At 33.8% G+C, this 21,811-nt stretch overlaps 1 protein-coding gene across 8 annotated transcripts in view; it reads right to left on the reverse strand.

Moving 5' to 3' along the window:
- tmod (tropomodulin) overlaps nt 1–21,811 on the reverse strand; it is a 116,031-nt gene that overhangs the window by 76,173 nt on the left and 18,047 nt on the right. Inside the window, exon 1 of one of the 8 annotated variants that reach the window (XM_069120704.1) lies at nt 3,482–4,277. The exons of the other annotated variants lie outside the window; for them this stretch is intronic. Within the exon in view, the coding sequence (XP_068976805.1) occupies nt 3,482–3,592 (111 nt within the window). The 5' untranslated portion in view covers nt 3,593–4,277. Of the gene's footprint in view, nt 1–3,481; nt 4,278–21,811 lie in introns of those variants that run through there. 8 annotated transcript variants of the gene reach the window in all.

Consider the following 21,811-nt stretch of genomic DNA (forward strand, 5'->3'; position numbering starts at 1 on the left):
CCTCTATGTGAAATTTCTATTTAAGCTGCTGATTTCTCTTTCATACAAGATGTACAACAAAAGATATAATTTATTGTTACACGCAACTCTTAATCAAAAAATATATCAAAAAATTGAATTAAGACATTCTATACAGCATTGTAATGAAATCAAAATCTATATTAATACCGAGGTGTTTGAATTTTTTATACATCAACCAGATGCATTAGGAAAAGATTTTCATTTCTTTTCTGTAATTACAAAACAAGATATGGATCGATCATTCTAATTAATCGCACATTAAATTTGTTGATACCTACTCTTACGAACAACGTCGATTTCTTTTCTAATTTCATTGCTTTCTTCAAATATAAACTACGCGTGACGAAATCTTGAAATAATGTGATTGAATCTGCCAATAGACGTATGAACATCGTTTAATAAACAAATCATCACGCGAGCAAAATCCAATCCCAATCATCGTGCGAATAATAACATTTCATATTAGATTTTGCCTGTTCACCGTGTATTAAGTAATGGTAATTTTCCTATACCAAATATTTCGAGTTTGTTTCGGTTCAAATTAGAATTTAAAAAATATAAAATTATATAAACAAACATATATCTATCTTAGCTGCTACCCTTCATGTTTAACATGTTTATAAAATGCTATCCAAGCTTCTATTCCTGTGGGATATATGTTCTCGAATATACAATGATGTGTAAAAGTGTCTGATCAGATAAATATTTCGCTTCGCATATGTATATTCCAAAATTGATATCTGAAAGAATTTCTAGAATGACAACTAAAATAAACTAACACATTGGAAAAATAGTTAAAATTAATAAATAATACCAACGTTAAAATTCTTACTAACATTACAAGACACGTTGATACAAAAATTCTTTAACGTACATATGAAGTGAACATTTACCTGACTCATAACTTTTGCGTGCCACTGTATATTACGAGCAACGGATATTAGCAAGAAAATGTGTTTCTCGAAATATTAAGAGATTTCACACGAAATTCGTTAGAATTTTTTATATCTTTCAGTCTTCATGGAAATGGGCTATGAGCGGTGGAAAATATGTAAAAAAGCAGACGGCCAGCAGAGACGAGATTACTCATCGTGTTCACGATTTTCACGGGTGTTTATCACGATTTTAGTCGGGAAGGCAGATCGGCCTTGGGTCCTGGCAACGCTCCTATGTACGCAGGAGCCTCGTAGAGAACACTGCTTCCAAAAGCTCGGTTAAGTTACGCAAATAATTGTGCGAATTGTTCGGTCACGGTTGTATTGTTATAATTATAACGACTTTATTTTCTAGACAGTCGTGCGCAGTATATATAGCGATGCTGCAACTACAAACAAATAAATAGAGCAGAGAAAATGTATAAATCCATCGCTTCGATGAGATACTTTTCGATGCAGAATGAGATATTGCTAATTAAAACTCCTCGGAACGGCGCAAATAAATTTGGTTTTTTCATAAACGAACGCACGATCGAATAGAGGGAACGATATTAAAAACACACTTGTACAAGACGCTCCGTATTTTATATTTTCCACCGTTTTCTCGGTAAAATTTAAAAATGGTTTATTTCTTGATTGTTTAAGCTAGAATCTTCTCTGAATGTCTATGCTTCATTTTCCTGATATTGCATTTAATAACTATATTTAATAATGCTCTTGGTACATCGAGGTTGTTTCTACAGATTGACTTGGAACAAAATGCACACATGATTTATGCCTACTTCAGGTATTGCAGAAAATGAAATATTATAATAAAATCACAAGGAATTGTAAAAAATGAATATAGTAGTAAAAAAAAAAAAGGTAAGCTTGATACAATTATACGAAAGCTTCAAAGCTTCAGGAAACAAGAAACTTGGAATTATCGTAACTAAGAGAATGGAAAAGTAACATCTTTTACCTGAAAATAGCAATTTTTTCTTCAAGAATAAAAAGAAATAACAACAATATAGATTCCATCATAGTGTATATTATTAAAAACCACCTATAACATATAACTAATGCTGAATATTTATTCTACATTGATTCACAAAAAATCCTTTGACAGTCCAACTTTCCTTCAGGTTCATACAATGTACATGTTTTAATATTTCAAGAGTACCTCAGACAATAGAAAAAATATTAATTGAAAAAAAGTTAATCTTAGCTACATCCTCATAGAAAGATTCTTAAAGCAAATTTCTCTCATACCACACACTCCTCTAAAAATTTCTCTCGATCGTCTGGTTTTCACGTAAACGCAATGTTATGCTTGGCCTACTGGTCAGACAGTCATCCGTCAACAACGACAATCGCGTATTTTACGAGAAGATGAAGCGTGCACCACTCGAGACTCGATGTTTCTTCCTCGTGGAAAATGTTTGAGGTCGAGACAGAAACCGGAAGCTAATCTGTGCTTGCCCGTATCGTGACCAACAGGCAGAAGCAAACGCTATTTTCATGCTACGTTTTAGGCAATCCGACTGCAATATGTTTCGAGTTTAATTTGTTGGATCATATCAGGAGGCAGAATTATGTAACGATAAACGTTGCCCGCTCGTACAATTTTCCGACAAAACTGTCAGAACGAAATGATGTGTCGTACGAAAATCGTGCAATGTTACTTGAAATTTTCCGAGAATCAGATTAGCTGTGTTTGATCGCGGATGCTTCTAATTTTAGGCTGCACTCACGCGGCATAACATCGATTTGGATTTTGTGCATGCCTTGCAGGTTCCGAGGATATCGCTTATAGCCAATCCACACGCGATAATTTAATCCACAGGAAAACATATATTTCCATGCTTCACAGGCAATCTAGATTTGTTTTATCAAACTCCAAAAAGAAAAAAGAAACTCCTTATGAAGAATTATATACTAGCTTCTACACGAAGTTCTTTCATTAAATTCACTAAATTTACTATTTCTCGAAGTTTCCAAGCTTATAGTATTTTAATTAGTCATTTCAGAATTTCTTATAACATTTATGTGATTATAGCACATCATAGAATCTAGTAACCGGCGTTGGAAGTACCATTTTTTGTAACGAAAGTGAAGAAGCTTCTAAACTTATAATTTTATTCGCGCATAATTAATGTTTATCCTAACGATATTTAAAATAGGTCTCCTATCTCCAAAACAATCGTCTGCAGAAACCATCACAAGACCTAGTTTCAGCTGTTGCGAAACTGCAGAAAACTGCGTTCACAATTTCTACCTACATAACAGCCTACATCGTCTAGTTAACCAGAAACACGCATGCAACGGTAAACAGCTGGCTTACCAGCATCCAAACTTACTCTGCGTTTTAAATAAATTCACAGCTAACCCACTCTACGATCCAAAACTATCATCTATCGAATACGAACCGTGCATCAATGGAAAATAGAATTAACGCATAATTTTATCGTGCAATCTTTATCTCTAGCTATAATTCTTATCACTATCCTTTTTGTCATCACTATTTTGACCCAAAATAATCTTACCTCTCGCCTGGTGGTAGTAGTGGTGGTAGTTTTACGAGTGCTTGATCTGGTCATGGAGCTGATGGTATCATGGGGTGAGTCCCAATCCTGGAAGACTTGCGTGGTTGCCATGGCGACTGTTTGCGATCCTCTTCGCGTTTCACAACTTAAACTACACTGAGATCGCGTTGGTGAACGATCGTGCGGAGAAGAAAGATTGTAACCCTCTCACTGAATCACGATACGCACTCGAACGGTTTTGCTTCTCGAACGAATATCTCTCAGCGATTGACTCTCTCGTAGATATCGATAGCGTGATCGAGGAATACCTCTAAAATATCTGAGACTTCTGTAGCCTCTGTTCCAAGTACTCTAACTTGATACTTTCTTCAAACCTAATTTCTATTCTTATTTTCAGCCACTTTCACGTTCATCTTTTTATCCAAAGACTCGTTATATTTATTAGAAATATTTTATTCAGTTATTAAACTCTACATCTAACATAGAACTCTAATTTTATAGTAATTTAACTTTATCACATAGAAGAAATATTTATACGAGTGCAAGTGAAAATAATAGAAAATATTAGAAACAGAAAGGAAATTCTAATATTGAGATATTAGGAGCGTAAAGGACGAAGACGAAAAGGTTTCTCGATCAGCAGGATCGACGATCGATCGGTACTCGGGGCACGGATCGATACCTACGTGGACGCCCCATCGGACGAGCCTGATTGCTGCGAAGGCGCGACGAAGTTGTTCACAAAAGTAGCTTCTTCGTGCAGGATGAATGCGCGATTCGAGGTGGATCACGCGCGACTGAGCTTCAGAAGCACGCCTCCGCTTTACCGCGAGAGAGTCAACCGCACCGCGCCCCATCCTCAGTCTAATTCCAGAAATACGGAGAAACACGTATAATTAGGACGACGATGGCCACCACGACGTCTCGTGACGACGGTACACGACGAAGAGCTACGCGACTACCCCTCAGACGCTGCTACTCTCAAGGATGGATTCGAGGATGGAACGTACAATGTCAAGGGATTATCGAACGAAACTCATTGTCGAGATTTTGTTCGATCGATTCTGTGATTTGATAAAGAACCTATTGTGTTTTTAGATGCACATATTTATGCTTATAAGTTTGACGTATTATTACAAATATTTGTATATAAACGACAAATGTCCGCACCTGTTTTTTTTTAAATTCCAAACTCCACTTTAAACCTTTGAAATAAATATCTCTAATAAATCGAGTCGAAATAATCAGGTCCGATTTTCGTCGATAATTTCATTTTTCCTCGACCTGTCGCAAAAAATTCCTACCGTACAATTCCATCCCCTTTGAAAATTACTAAAAAAGAGTCATCCATACCACGCAAATTACACAAACGCACGACGCTTCGAAAGCACAGCGGCCATCAGCCGCGCCTCTCTATCGTTTCAAACGTGACCAATTACTGCATTTTTCTTTTACTTACAATCAAACCCCGGCGCGCAAATCAATTTCCACGCTCGTATACAATCCGTATAGGCGGCACTGTCCCGCGATGAATTTCGATCGGAATTTATCACTGAAAACGGCCGATGGTTCTCATCGAGCGCGACACGTCGAGTTTTCAACGCCGGTCGAGTTTAAGGGAGACAAAGGGCGTTGATTGCGAGCTTCGCTCGCGGACAAAGGCTCGCGCCGTCCGGGGCTGAAAAACGAAACAAACAGAGAAGCAAGGTGGGACGGTGACGCAGATCGAAACGCGTAAAGAATAATGGAGAACGCGGATCTCTATTTCGGCCACGCGGATCCGGCCGAATAAATCAAATATCGACGTTACGCGTTCGTAAATCGGATTCCTGTGTGGAACTGGCTCGTTGACAGCAGCGGCAACGTGAATGAACTCATAAGACATCGACGTCGTTTACGATCGCAACGCGCCGTCACCGAATTTATGGCCATTATATGCGTTCGTTCTCTGAAAGGCAGCCTTTTGTCGGCGAGGGACCGAGTGAAATTGTTGGACGAGCGCCTTCACAAGGAAAATAGTGTAGTTTATTGAAATCGTTTCCCTTTTCTATCTTTTTTTTTTTTTTTTTGAGATACGTAAACGAAGAATAAAGGAAGAAACAATTTTTGTTTGTCTTTTTTAATTGATTGCTTATAGGCGTATCAACGACTAGAATGGATTGAAAGCATCGGCTGATTTCTATAGTCTTTGGAGAAGACCAGTTGGTTTAAATGTTTTGTACGATGGTTTGAATGATGAAAATGGTATCGTTTGTTGAAATCTGAATTCTCGGTGATTGGTAAAATTTTTCTTTTAATTGACTATTTGTAACGACATCAGCCGTTATAATGGTCTTCTATTTTTTGAACGACTCAGTTGGCATTATTGATTCAATTTTACAATTCTTGAGGAAGAGAATTATTGGTTTGATATAAACGTTTTAGCAGTTGTAATTTTTTATTTGAATTTTTCGAGTGATGTTTTATGGGAGAGGAATAACATGTTGCAGTAGGGTAGTTCGCAGCAATTTACGCTACTATAGCAAATAGCTTGGAAATAGCTTACTTGCGAATCTCTTATTTAATCTGTTTCAAACGTACTTTATACATTAATTTATGCACTATTTTTATTGTTCTTTATTTCGATCCTTCCTTTAAGAAAAGATTCGCTTACCGCAACGATAAATATTCATAGCTTGGCATCATAATAATTATAGATCAACGGAACGAATATAAAAATAAAAATACAAGTACTACCGATTTGTATATGAACGTCTTAAATAAACAGGTACAACATTCTTCCATCCGCAACGAAATATTACGATTTCCGCACAAAAATATTATCACTTAACCTCAGTTATTTTTGGTCGCATCTAAAAAAAGCGTATTATAATAAAAATCCCACTAGAATTGTCGTCACGTAAAGAAAAAATAAAACAGAGAATTGATGGAAATAGATGCGATGATATCTCGTGTTTTAATATCATGTAATTGTACGTATGAAAATTTTATAATTGCATTACTAAATGTTAACGGTGTTTTAATTAAAATACGTTCCACAATAATTAGTAGTAACGGTGATAAAATGGTTAATTATTAAAACGTTGTTTCGTCCATGTAGTATTACTTGCATATTCATGAAACAGTTTTCTTCTAATTGAATTTTTTATTCCCTGCCGTAATTCACTGACTACGTCATTATTACTTTTTGAGCGAAATTCTAGTTATATCGTTTATTGATTATCACTAGTAATCCGTTTGCGCATCAGAAACTCTTAAAACATTACATTATTTTCCTGCTAAAAAACGTAGAAGAACAATGGGAAAGAATATATCTCGTTTTGTTCAGCGTCTAACAAATCAATTACTAATAAGGTATTGATCCATCGATGTCATCACGATAGGAAACTTCGCATCACGAGCCAAAACTCGTTTAACTCTCCTCACAAAAGTCACTTATTTTGTCTTCCAATCTTATAGTAAATTATCTTCGCAATAGATATGGAATCGAATAGATTGTAGATATATCCCACTCTGACTTTATGAAAAAGAAAAATATAGAAGATGAACAATATTTGTAACCTTCCATAGATAAACTGGATCCTTTGTGCCTGACCTTTGTCTTTTGTCGCACTGGGTTTGCAAAATGTCAACCTGTCGATATCTCTAATACATTATACGTCCATTATTCGAGTCAATTACTTGCAACTTTTTCCAATAAAAATAAGAATCCGGAGAATAGAAATTCAAGCATGAAATTTCACTTACTGTTAGCATCTATTTAGATTCGCGAGTGCGTATGGAAATTAACCAATTTCTATTTTAGAGGGTATACTCTCGAGCTATGATTGAGAAGCCGATTGAAATTATTCTGATTATCAAGTCAAAAAGGTATGAACGTAAATGATAGGAAAGTGGAATGCAGAAATTTTTGAAATCAAATTCAAGAAATAGATAGGAAGACAGATAAATGACGAAAAACTTCGCGGTATCGACTCATGAAATTTTCTTTCTGTTTATTAGATATATCTTATTTCCTCTACGACTCTATGATGCCAACAACGTACGTCAATTTTCTTCGTTCCTTTTTGTCTGGACTTTGCCGCGGAAAATTCTGTTTCGTGTCTCATCTATTTTCTGACTCGACACGTCTCTGACCTCTCCCGCTTCGCTGAATCCTCCCTTCGTACGTTTCCATTTTCTTACTTTTCAAGCTTTCTTTCTGCGTTAGTCGAGTTACCCTTTCTTCGGGTTTAATGGCTGAGATTTTTATTTTCACCTTCTCAGCGGCTTATACCATCTCTCTTTTGAGCCACGCATACAACGACACGCCTTTATCCATCTGCTCGGTGGTTTTGTAAATTCGCGTCTTTTATCGTCTTAAACTCCAGATTTCTGTCTTTTGTACTTTATACCGGCGAATCTTATCTCGGTTTCATTTCAAACGAATAATATGCGTTTGGATTTAACTGTATTTTAGATTTCTTCGCGATTTCTTGCAAACGAAGACGCGTCCACGTAATATTTTGAAGTTTCAATAAAAAGAAGAAACGTAAGTATACTATATAGACAAAAATAAATGTTCGAAAGTTATTTCGAACTTTATGAACGTCACGTGCGAATAAATCTCCGATCTCTCGCCGCACACACCCTTTCTTTTTATCTTTTTCTTTTCTAAAGATTTCTAGTTTAAAAAAATTCAACGCTGATATATTGAAAGCACAAGACACAATAAGCGAGGATTACGATATTTTAATTCACGTAAAATAGTGTTGTCTACGACGTTCATGGAGTTGCATAATTTTGCGAATAACACGAATCTCGACGAAGATAAAAATATTAATTTAGCACGTAATAAAGTAGATTTCCCAAATCGTTTTCGTTTTCTGCAATATGAATCTACTAAACATAAATCAATGTATATAAAAATCTCGTCTAAATCAAAATAAAGTAGATTTTTATTATAAACCGATAAAATAGATTTATAGAATCGTTTTCTCCGGTTTCCTTCCACGAAAACGTCTATTTTTGGTAGCAAGTTAAAAATAATCTGTACAATTTCCTTTGATCGTTCACCAAGATAAACACTAGATGAGAATCTATAAATTCTTATGCAGCTTATATCGTTTACCTTTACCCGTTAACCAATACTCGAAGAACCATTAATTAATCCATTCAAAAGCCACAGTGATCAATTGGGACATTGAAAAACAGAGAGAAGCGATTTCCTTACGAAAATATTATTGCTTTGAATACGCCTAATTTACTACGCATTATTATTATACCACCTGTCTACGATAAACAAACTCGTTCGATCAGAATATTTATTTTTCAAGAATGTTAATCGCGAACCTAGATAATCTTCAAGATGAGAAATTTCCGAAAAGCAAAGTTTGGCTTCTGAAAAGCACGATTATCAGGAGGATAGATTCTAACAGTGGAACATAGTAGCGTTGACTTCAAAAATTCCTTACAGGCAATTTGCACGAATTGTACGGAGACTTAAGCTTGTGACTCGTTTTGATATTTACAACGAATTTGCATTGCAGAAGGCGATATTTTTCATCCGTAACCTGATTTGAAAGTCGTTGCGACGACGCCACCACGATATTCCGGAAACGATGGTCTGGAAGAAAACCAGCGAAATTACGAGACGAAGCTAGCCAAGTGCAAATCCTCTTCGTAAATCGTGTGAAGCTTCTTTGGCAATTGCCACAGAAAATAGTTGTACGTAAATATCTCTATATTCGATCTAGCAGTTCGAAAGGAATAAGGACAGCTGGGCGAGCAGATGAGAGGAGTGGGATTCTTCTCAAACGATGACTTAATTTTTGTCAATTAAATTTATAGGATTTGCACGTGTTTAGTAACAATAAGATATTGGACCGAGATATCGTCCTTTTTCGAATAAATCTGATTATACTCGAATTTTTTATATTAGATTTTAACACATGAAAGCTCTGATTTCATTGTATTAATCTCCTAAATCTTGCTCTCGTCAATAAGTATTTTTATCTTTGTAGATGTATTAATATCATAGTTCAATTTTTGTTAATTCCAGATGAGTTTAATTTTTTAGCATTCCCGTATGTAAACTTGCTAGAATTTAGGAAAGTAGGAATCGTTAAAATCGAAATGAAGTAAAAATCGAATAAATTAAAACGTATCTTAAAGATGCAAATCTATACAATGGCTTTTCATCGAGAAGGCAAAATAATTATTTCCAGCTATTCGAAATTGCAAAATGTAAAGAATAAAATAAAACTTACTACAATTTTTGTTTACTCTTTCAGTAAGATTCAAGAAATTCCCTTGCAATGGAATATATGTTACTCAACAGACCCCATAATGATGTTCTCCATGGATCCAGACAGTTCATCTTTCTAATTCAAGCAGAAGAAAAGCAAACAACCAATTTAACAAAGCACAGTAGACTCTGCTTCAACAAAGTCAAGGAACCGAGGGTTCTGGTCCTGACATCAAGTTAATATGTTCAAGATTCGTACATTCGAGAGACAAGTCCCATGAAAATGAATTTTTTGATGAATTTACGAGGCCAATGGACGATCAACGTTGAACCACGAAGCAAACTATTCAGCTGCAAAATGGATTATTTATAAACATAAAACCGGTTCGTCGAGATTCGTCCAGATGGCAACACCAGTTGAAAGCTTACGCGGGAACTTGAAAGCTCGAGAGTTTTTCCGATGAGGCCGCCAGATGGAGACGAGCTTACGTCGCGGATGTAAAGCGTCGCTTTTGAAATTTAGCGTGGAGCTAATTAATCATATCATGAGATTTTGTATCCTATAAAATATACTAACTTGCAGAAAATTTCGAACTTTTATTACTTCTACTAGAATTTTCTTTCATTTTTCTTTAATTATTTAATTCATATTTAAAGAAATAAATTTAAAAATTGCGTTGATGTGTCTAATGGAAAATGCAACATATGCTCGTCCCGTAATACAATTTCCAAATTCACTGCTTTAAATCATAAAAATTACGATTGGCTGGCTGTTTATAGCTACTTGCGAAGAACAGCGAGACATAAAAATAGAATGAATGGTATACGAACGAAGAAGTTCGATTTTTATATTTTTCATTACCATATACTCATTACAGTATGATAGATGTTTTTTAACGAAATACAATGAAAAATAATGAGTTAGTAGAGCATAATCCATCAATATACCTTTGCTCTAATAAGAATATAATGCTTAATGTTAGAGAATATTATAGTGGAAAATAGAACTACCAAAGCTACGAAATTTGCACAGCTATCAATACGTACATATTTATGAAAAATATATTTTTTTACAAAGACAAGACAACAATCCTGCACACTCTATTCATTTTATATAAAATTAGGTCTAATATCCTAATGGAATATATCTCTCTACTGAAATTTGCTTTCATTTCATACATTATTCCTCTGACGATCAAATGTGTTACACAATTGGCAATAGACAAGCTGTTTATAAATTTTGTTCGGAAATTAAAAAATAGAGAATGGTAAATGTCATTGATCGATCGATCGTAATTAGAAAAATCTAGTTGGCTGGTTTGAATATCTAAATCGTTTTAATATTAGGTGAGCTTCTATGCGAATCAATGTTTTAATTGTTTTACTAAAACGCGTATGAAGAAGTAGAAAAGCAATATGGGGCTATCGGTGACACTGGTTTTATGAAATGGCATTATGCAGCTAAGTCAGAAGAATGCGATTTTTTCGTTAGAATAATGATAGCGGAAATTTAGTTGCCGAATATGTTGTAACTCTATTCTTCAATTAAACAAATTAATTTTCTATGTTTTTCTCTATCAGTACAATATTTCGACAGAAGGCAAGCGAACAGAATTCGGCAATAGTAGCAAAAAACTAAACAACTTTGCATACAATACTTTGACATTACTGCAATAAAAGTTAATTAGAAAATTATTTAATGAAGAAACTTGACTTATATCACGAAGAATTAATTATACAGAATTTGATTAAGATTAAGTTATTAATTACATGAATATTTGATATTTAAAGTTTCAATACATACGAACAAAATCTTGTTTCACATTAAATTACGTTGAACTCATCTACTTTGCTTTGCATTAACAACTGTGTTTTCAATTTAAATTAAACTGAATTGTGAAATGGAATTATATTAAATTAGATTTTCTACTGGTGGATGAATTCTACTTAATACTAATTTAAAATAAAGGAAGTTCTGGCAAAAGAAATAACAAAAATTCTAATTCAGTTAGAAATAAGATTTCAGTCAAATCATGATAACATATTTCATGAAAGAATTACCTGATCTTGGTCGAATTATATTTAATATAAAGTACTAATTAACTAAAGCGTTGTATTAATGAACTGAATTAATTCTCAATCTTCTTTTCTTTCTTTTTATCTTAGCCAAACCTGCAGTTCTTCCCCTTCAAAGGAGAAATCTCAACCCTCTGTTTATTTTTACAACACCAAAAACTCCAATTAACGCGTACCATGCATCAATTCGATGGCAACGAACAACAAAAACATTTATTTGTCAAAACAAGAGAACTCTTTGAACCGTAATACGTTAGAACTGTCAACTTTCGAGCGGACACTTTTTTCGCCGAGCAACGAAACGCTGAAAAATGAAAATGTTCGCGACACGTTGCAGAAAGCTTCCAAACGTATGAACATAATTACAGAGAATACAGGGCACTGCTCTAAACGAGCTCCATTCATAAAATCTTTGCTACATATGTTAATGTCGTAATCAAGATAATAACAATTTATAATCATTCAGTCTGCAAAAGGATATCGCGAATATTTCAGCAAACGAATTTGTCGTTGGCGTACGCAACCTCATTAGTTAAACAAGGAAGATACATGCATGTCCTCGGTTGCAATTTCGTCGACGTCCATTCCGCGAGTAATTAATTCCGCTCTCTAATTAGCTTCGCATTCTCCGGATTATTCTGGATTCTCGTGTTCAAAACGGTTTAGAAACTCTTCATTGTACAATTGTTGGTTTGATGTTCCTGCGCCCGCAACCGATCTTTCCGTATTTTACACTTTAGCTTCCTATTATAAACGATCATTTTGCAACAATTATATGTTATATTAATAACGATTACAGTGTATCTATCTTAACATGTTTTTCCTTATTTCCATTGGAATTTTGTTTCTTATAATTTCATCATTAGAATTATTATGGAACTATTGTATTAGATTAAAGGAAGTTGTACTTCGTTACAGAATTTTTATTCCAACTTATAATAGAATTATTCAGAATTATTATGGTATATTAGATTGTTTTTAGTCAGTCTTTACAGTCAATTTGTTGGTATTATATACAGGGTGGTTGGTAACTGGTGGTACAAGCGGAAAGGGAGTGATTCTACACGAAAAAAGAAGTCGAAAATATAGAATAAAAATTTTTCGTTTGAGGCTTTGTTTTCGAGAAAATTGACTTTGAATTTTCGCTCGGTACGCGTGCGGTACGTTATAATGGATCTCACTGTAGATCGTTGTCTCGGTGGAAAAATTAAAAAAAAAAGAAAAAATTAAAAAAGAATTTTTATTTTATATTTTCAACTTCTTTTTTCGTGTAGAATCACCCCCTTTCCGCTTGTACCACCAGTTACCAACCACCCTGTATAATAATTTCGTACAATGAAGTGAAAGATATTTTTTCCTTATTTTTAGTGAGACAAATTACGATTTGTTTGAAAACTTAACAAAATATTTAATTTTCATTTGGTTTAATATTATATAATTTTATTTAATACATAAACTACAAAGCATCGTAATTTATCTAGACGCAATAATACATAGAATAAAGGATTCAAATATTTCGAACATACTCTTGCAAGTATTGAACTAGCTTCTGCAATATTCAATGAAGATCTCCATCTTTTCTTTTAAAAGAAATATAAGCGAAAATTGAACTGATCGAGTAGAATATTCTATTACAAACAGGTATAAGCTACTCGAGAGAAGAAATATTCGTAAATATGAATATTCTGTGAAATGTAGAGAGAAATTTAATTACAATATATTATAAAATTATGTTACATTATGTTATACGTTTTTACACATTTTTTATACGTTGTATTATAAATTGTAATATCAGGGTAATTTCAGTAAACAACTCATTGCACTGAAGCTTTCTCTTTTGACAGAAAATTAATTTAAATTTCCGACGAATGTAAAATAAAGTACAGACATGTTAAAACACCAATAATTTTAATAATTCCGCGATTGGAAAAAGATCGAAAGTATTCAATGAGAGCTTTCATGAATCCCTTCCTAACTTCACAGGTCGTTGGTGAATAGAGGAAACTTTCCATCCACGCAGCTGTTTCGAGTAGGATATTTTTAAGCTGCGCTCCAAAATTTGCGCCAATGTTGTTGCCCCTTACGTCAGAGCCTTCACGGTCAATATGATTGTTTCTTTTTATATTAAATCAAAACGAAAAAATAAGTATTTCGAGACAGAGAGCCTCCTCTATCGACCTTCCATTCCCTCTGGTCTTTAATTCTATTAGCATAGCAATAAATCACCGCGATTTAAAATCGAACAGTTCGATATTGCGAGAGATGGAAAGCTTCCAATTATCGTTTGTAAAAATTACGAAACTTCCTTAGTAGTTTCGAAAGGTTGCAAATCACTCCATACATCATTGATCAATAGATCCGATATTTGTAATTTGTTATAGTAATTTTACTTACAAATTTATTTCAATTCGGCTTATGCAAATTTACTTAAAATTTTATCTTAATTTTGTTTGTTGAAATTTGTCTTTAATTTTATTTTAATTTCAGTAACTTAATAGCTCATAAAGTACTTGCAAGATTTTTGTACAGTCGAACGATGAACGATTAAATGATTTTTTAACGACTCTATCTATCTATTTTTCATAAATCGAATATTCAATCTTATGGTTTATTTTATTCACAAATAATTGTATTTTGCACGAGATACAAAGCACTCGCGATGTATTTGCACCAAGTGAAATCGCAGACAATTTAAACAAGCAATTATTGCTTGTTGAAAGGAATTCGCCGCGCAAATAATCAGAGTAATTTTAATATCAGGGGCAACGTTTGAATAAAACGAATGATGGAAAGTTTCCGAGCGACGTTCGAGAATTTTTGTGACGAAGATTTTGTTGAACTTCGGATTCATTTAAAAGTTTTGAAGAACACATAAAGTAGCACCATTGAAAGATGAAAAAGTCTCAGTTAAGGATATGATGAGTTTACACAGAGTTACAAACTTGGTCCTTAACGATTGATCGACAAGTTGAAGTAGCACTTCGCCATTTCTAGTTTCTGATATTTAGATTCTTAAAATGATTAAGTCTTTAGTCGCGTATATCATTAAAAAAAAAAGAATTAGAATTAATACTTCTAACCAAATGTGTAAAGTATCTCAAATATTGAAATTATCTGCCTAAGAACTCAAAAGATCAAACTTGACACTTAATCTTAATTACACGCAAAATTAAAAATAAATTATTAATAACAAAAATAGGACAAAAATTGCATAAAGTTCCAATTTATATATAAATTTCAGTTCATATTCATAACTCTCGCCGATAAAGAACAAATAAAATGAGGTTTCTAAATCTGCATGATGGCTGAAATATTGAAACTGTCCGACTAATCACGCAAAAAATCACTTTGCAGGTTTCAGAGATACTAAAAATATTCCACAATTTATGCACGCCACAATTATTCACAAGAGATACGTAAAATGAAGATTTCTATTTGCAAGATGTTGAAACTATCCGATAGCCTGAATTTTCAACATTTTCAAAAATCACAGAGAAGTTCGTATACACGATGCTTTATCACAAAAAGAAAGACAAACGAATAACAATGCGAGGAGATCGGCATCGTTGAGACACGTGCGTGTCATTACATAACGTAACAACGAGCTTTTTATCGGGAACGCGTTATTTCTGTCACGAGGCTATTTTGCGAGAATACTTTCAACGGAATTGAGGAAAGTGTAAGCCGCGTCTCGCTGCGCGGCCTTTGATTAAAAATACGGGCATTCAGGCAAAAGGTGGATATCTTTATTTTTATTCATCGATAGACCACCATAGGCCACGGAAGGCCACCTTATGGAGCACTGACACCAATGTTTACGACACGTGCACGTCTTTTATAATTTTCAAGATTTGATTAAAAACATGTTCACGTCCAAACAGAATATCGTAAACTTCAGATCAGATTTTTAATCCATTCGTTATGATATATTCGCGACCGAGTGCATTGTTGATATCTACAGTTTCATTTATTAATATTAGACCAATTAAGAACAATTAGGTAAACATGGAAACATGGAAACGTGCGAAATTATCAAAATGTTTAAGAATTATTGTCTCGTTTGAAATGTTAGACTATAAAGAAATTATACAGGGTGGTTGGTAATTGGTGGTACAAGCGGAAAGGGGGTGATTCTACGCGAAGAAAAAGTCGAAAATATAGAATAAAAATTTTTTTTTTTATTTTGTTCTTTTTTTTTTAAATTTTTCCATCGAGACAACGATCTACAGTGAGATCCGTTATAACGTACCGCACGCGTACCGAGCGAAAATTCAAAGTCGATTTTCTCGAGAACAAAGCCTCAAACGAAAAATTTTTATTCTATATTTTCGACTTCTTTTTTCGCGTAGAATCACCTCCTTTCCGCTTGTACCACCAGTTACCAACCACCCTGTATATTCGGTATTATAATACTAATCCTATTGAGAGAAATAATCTGGTGACATCTATTAAAATCAAACACGAACTTTTAGAATGACCTAATAATTTTGTAGAAAATATGTTATTACTATTTGAAAATATATTGTAATTATTACTGCACTTATTATTAGATTCTATGCAACACTTCGCATATTAAATGATTTTATGACGCGGATTCAGAATCTGAACGGACTTCTTGGAATTTCTAGCTCACTTCAGGTTTTTTCAATGGAACTTACGCTAGAAAAATGCAAAGATCGACACGTTCCTAGTTAATATAATTCACCAAACTACTCTTGCAATTGTTCTATGTACAATACATGTACACTTACATATATTGAATCGCAACCCTGCACGAATACAAAGTTCTGTTCCATTAATTAGTTGTTACTGTTGTTTATACTAATATTAATGACATTTATTAATACCGATAACTCGTATCTTCGCTAATAATATTAGTTCAGTTCGATTGATTTTTCGGCGCAACCAAAATTTCCAAAAGTGCTTGCCAAGGAAAGTGCACGGATGCATAAGCGATGGATTCCAATCTTAAGCAAAGACAATAACAAGTATAGTAACGTCGAGTCTCATTATTTACTTTTACGTGGAAAAAGCGTTCGGTACGCACGCGAAAACTTCCAGCGTAAATCAAACTATGGGACGTTTGCACGTTATCGTCGCAACAGGGGTAAGAAAGCCTTCAAAGAGAAACGTAAATCTTATCTGCGATATGTATGTATCCACTAAGCACGTCTGGGCGTTTTATGAGCGGACTCGAGTGACCGCAGCAAAGAAGATCCTTTGTTTGAAGAGGAAGCAATGAAAACATGCTCGAGACACCAGCCGAGAAAAATCGTGGAAAGTCGCGTGATGTGTGAAATTATTAATACTGGAACTACTAAATCTGTCAAAATTATGTATTGTAAGTTTATTTCCATCACATCACATTAATCATAATAATCTATGCACGGTATATTTATTGTAGTATCAAACAGTTGAATAAATTTTCGTAAATCAATAAGAAATCATCTTCGTGTATAAAGAAATTTCATTTTGAAATTTTTATTATTTTATTCTGAATCTCAATTCATTATATTCATTATATTCTTCTTGTATAATCCTTAAACACAATCGTAATGAAGATTTACTAGATTTGTAGCTCGTTTCACTATCAATTGTGATTAAGGAAACAGTGCAAGTTTCTAAGATTCTTTAATAAATAAACGACGCCATAATTTTAGTATTATAATTTTAGTAGTTAACGTGAAAGTTGCACAGGATATCAAGGTGCTATAGAATGTTCCAGTATATATCGAAGATCCAGCTTAATGAATGGTTCCATTTCTCCAGTCGTGAGACTTGTGCCTTAAACTTTAAATGGACCGTTAACTCTTAGTTAATAACTAATTGAAATACGCAAGGCTTCGTCTAAAAGTTTGTCTACTCTAAATAATTAAAATCTATCAATATCCGCTTTAACTGAAACTAAACTTTCTACATCTTATTTATACGAATATCACGTTCTAGGAATGTGTAACTGTAATAAATTTGACGCAATTTTATACACGTCTATTTCAACACAAATGAACAGCGATCCAAACAATATCTACGTTCGCACATCGTTTCATCCCGAGATGAACGAATGAAATTTATTTTCGACTGGATGGACAAACCTCGGATCGAATATATGAATACGTAAGTACACAAATAGCTATGAGTTACAATCGAAGCCAGATCCGTCTGCAACAATGTGTCTCTTCATTATTTTCCTGCAATGTGTGCGTATCCATGGTTAAAAATATGTACAGTAGCTCACGAAATTATTCGAAGATTTTTATGAATAAATTATGTGTATTATTCGAAAGATTTTGAAATTTCATTAGCATCGTAACAAGGTACGACTATCATGACTATGTTGGTACAGTTTGAAATAAATTTGATAATGTACGTAGAAGCTACAAAATATTTAATGTAGGTTTATTATATGTTTATTATATGTTTAAAATGGGCATATTAATTTTTTTACTAAATATATGTTTGCAGTAGGTATCTTGTAGTTCGTGTATATAACTTCTATTTATGTTATTAAACATGACAATACTGAAATTTGTTGACTCTGGTAATTATTTTGAACAGTACATTTATAGCGAATGCATATCTTTCCGACACGCACAGTATGTTTTTTTATCCGCGAGATATAAGTTGAATTTTATTTCACGCGAGAACTACTGCATTTATATTCCAGAGAAATATATTTGTATAGGAAATACGCATCAACGTGAACAATTTATGGTTTTATTCGTTATAAATGTAGTTCTGGGAATTTTTATATTTCATGCCGAGTTTCATATTGGATTTCATACTGTAATTTCCAATGCAAATATTACATTTCCAATTTGTTTTTCTTTTCCTATTCGATGTGATTTAAGCCGAGTTATTCACCAGCTTAACAACGCTGCAATATTTTTTTAGTATATTCGTATTAAAATAAGCCGAATCTCAATATTGAATTGAAATTCGTTTATCGGTTCTCGTTATCGTGGATTTTGTAATGTAGTCGTCAATCGTTTAAAATTATAACCGAGATATATTTTACTAAAAATAAATTTTCCTTCACAGTCTGTGACAATAAATTTAATAGTTATTATATAGAGGCTCTCTTCACAATATGTTTCATTCTGTTCTCTATCGATAAAGATATTATCAATATTACACACCTGTTTCAATAATTGCGAATAAATCGTAACAGCAACATAAAATATCGAAGAATTTTTCTTCGTCGATGTTTCATTTTATGCTACTTACAATCAACAAAAATATTATACTATATAAAACTCCAATTTAATTTAGAGTTAGTATAATAATTATGAACAAACTGTAAGAACAAGATATCACACGTTCTATATTTTTCAAGCATATCTAACATTTTAATATTTCTTCACATTCGTCAACATATTAACGCATTACAAACAGCTTGATCAAACTTTAATTAGCTGTTGCAATCAAGAAACAAGGTTCTTCCATCCACTTGAGATTAGACAGAGGACAATGATACTTATACGACGAACATGATGGCAGTGGTCCGATGCGACCAGCTGACGACGATTCGTCACACGATATATTGGCGCCTAAACCCCATTAAAATTGACCAAGGATTTTCTGTCACGAGTACGGGATCGCTGGTACCACTTACTATCGTATTTCTGTCCCGATTTGAACCACGTATCGTAGAAGCTGGATCTAAGTTTAGGTGTACACGATCAGTTTACCAGGTTCATCGACGGATCGAATAAAACGAACGCCCAAGTGTGAACAACAAACTGAACATTTCTTTCCACGCTATAATATTTAATAATTTACTTAATCAGAGTTGACGATCATTTTTTAAAGATTTTTGCTTAAATAGTAAGAAATAATTTTTTCTCTTTTACAAATACAATTTTTTTTTATAATTCGTGTTTAATTTCTGCGCTTATTTATCTGTATTTGATGTTTAAATTAATATTAATTCTTATGCGTCCTTCTAGAAAATAACTTTTTATCATATTATTAAAATACCCCGAGAAATATTTAAAATGTCAAGCCGCTTAACCGTAACGAACAATAAAGATGGAAAAGAATAAAAAGTATGGTGTTATAATTAAAATGAGAAAGCTTTCCAAAGAATGTTTCCGTGAACGTACTTTCATACATATTCCGATGAACTATATAAAAATAATTAAGAAACAAAAGGATCGAAGCATTGGTCCCTAATCAACATTTTCTTTAAGTACAGACAAGTAGATGAATTAATCTATGTCAAATAAATTTGTCTTTTTATAGATGAATCATTAAACAGATAATAAAGAATGAAATTAATATACTAGAAATAAAACAGTATATCTTCAGAATCTATAACAAAGCCAGCATTCCTCACAATTCACTTTCTTGAAGTACGAATCGCTAAATAAATCACAAAGAATAATTTTATCTGCTTGTATATATGCATATCTAAAGTAATACGGTCTCAAGAAGAAACGTACTGTATTTGATAAATTGTTTATAGCAAAACAACCAACTAGTCAGGCAGACCAGTTTCTATGAAGCTTCAAGAAGTCAATAAAAGACAATCGATAATATATTGACCAATTTCCTAACCAGGATATCTTACATTCATAACGAAGACAGTATATTATTGGAAATTATTGAATTATTTAGAAGCAAGCGGATAATTGGACAGAAAAGGGGGAAAAGGGGGAGAGGAAAAGACAGTGAGAAAGTTCCGAGTGAAACAAATAACGTTGAGTGTCCGAGCTATATAATCTATAGTTCCACGAAACTGGCAGTGAACGAGCGTCCGTGCTCAAATTAGTTTCCATCCAATAAATACCTTCAAAAATACTACCTTCATAAATAATACTTTTTGAGATGGAGCGCAACATTCTGTTAATATTCTAAGCATTTGTATCTATCACAAGAAAATGATGAAATAAATATGGATCCACTCTAATGCAACGATGCTATCCCGCAATCCTCGAACACGTAGTATATCGTACCTTGCTTTATTTTAGGAATATCTAGTCGGCTGTTAAATTGATAATCTCACTGTTTTCTCGAAACAAATACTGCAAGGATAATTAAAACGCACAAGAGACTATTCCTTCTCTAAACACGTTTGATTAATTCTCGAAGCAAATTCGTTGTCTTTAGCTTTTCTATGAAATTTTCTCTGTTCATCGTCTCGATATGCATAGCTGCTTGACGTTCTCTCTGAAATTCTCTTATTAGGTTCCCTTGCGAACTTTCTGCGACAACTTTTCCTCATTATGCATTGTTTATTCCTACGTAGCTACAGAGAAACGAGTCACACGAACCTCTAAATTCTCCTCTAAATTTGATTCTAGAATTCTCATCTTCAGTACGTCATTCTCACACTTCTGAGAACTCCCATATTTTACGAGCTTATGGCTATTGCTGTCTTATTCGAATTTGTCAACTTCGATGGGAAGTCCTTTCGCGATAGTAATTACTTGCCACAGATCTCTCCACTTCGGCTTATTTATTGATTTAATATAAATACGATAATATAGATAAATTTATTTTTCATACAAATATAATACAACGAAAGGTGAAATTTCTAGCAATCACACCTACAAAATTTCTAAGAAAAATTACGAATTGATCATTTTAATCAGTCTGATAATTCTAATGTTAGTCTCTATTTCTCAGTTTAGCTACAGAATTCTTCACAAAATTCCAATAATATCCTACAAATATACCCGCGTGCAAACCTACTTTCTCAAACTCCTCTTTCGTACGAAACAGGCGTTATTCGAAACCTCTTCCTTTCTTCAATAATTCCACCAGTGACCACCTTCCAACCCCTAAGCCAGCCAATACCCGACACATTTCACCATACTTAATCCGATCGATTTCGCTCGAGATGAGCCCAAACAAAACTCGTACAACACGAGAGTGATCAATTCGCAGGGCAACTGGTATTCGGTAGATTCATGGGCCGAAGGAAGGCGGGATCGAGGAAAGGATAAGCGGCAAGCAGCGAGGACGGACAACGAAGCGAATCTATTTCGAGAATCGGCCACGGATCGGCCTCGGTGCGTCGAGCATGA

This window comes from Bombus flavifrons, chromosome 9 (genome assembly GCF_040668555.2).
Source record: "Bombus flavifrons isolate JBK064 chromosome 9, iyBomFlav1_principal, whole genome shotgun sequence".
In the NCBI taxonomy this organism is placed as follows: domain Eukaryota; kingdom Metazoa; phylum Arthropoda; class Insecta; order Hymenoptera; family Apidae; genus Bombus; species Bombus flavifrons.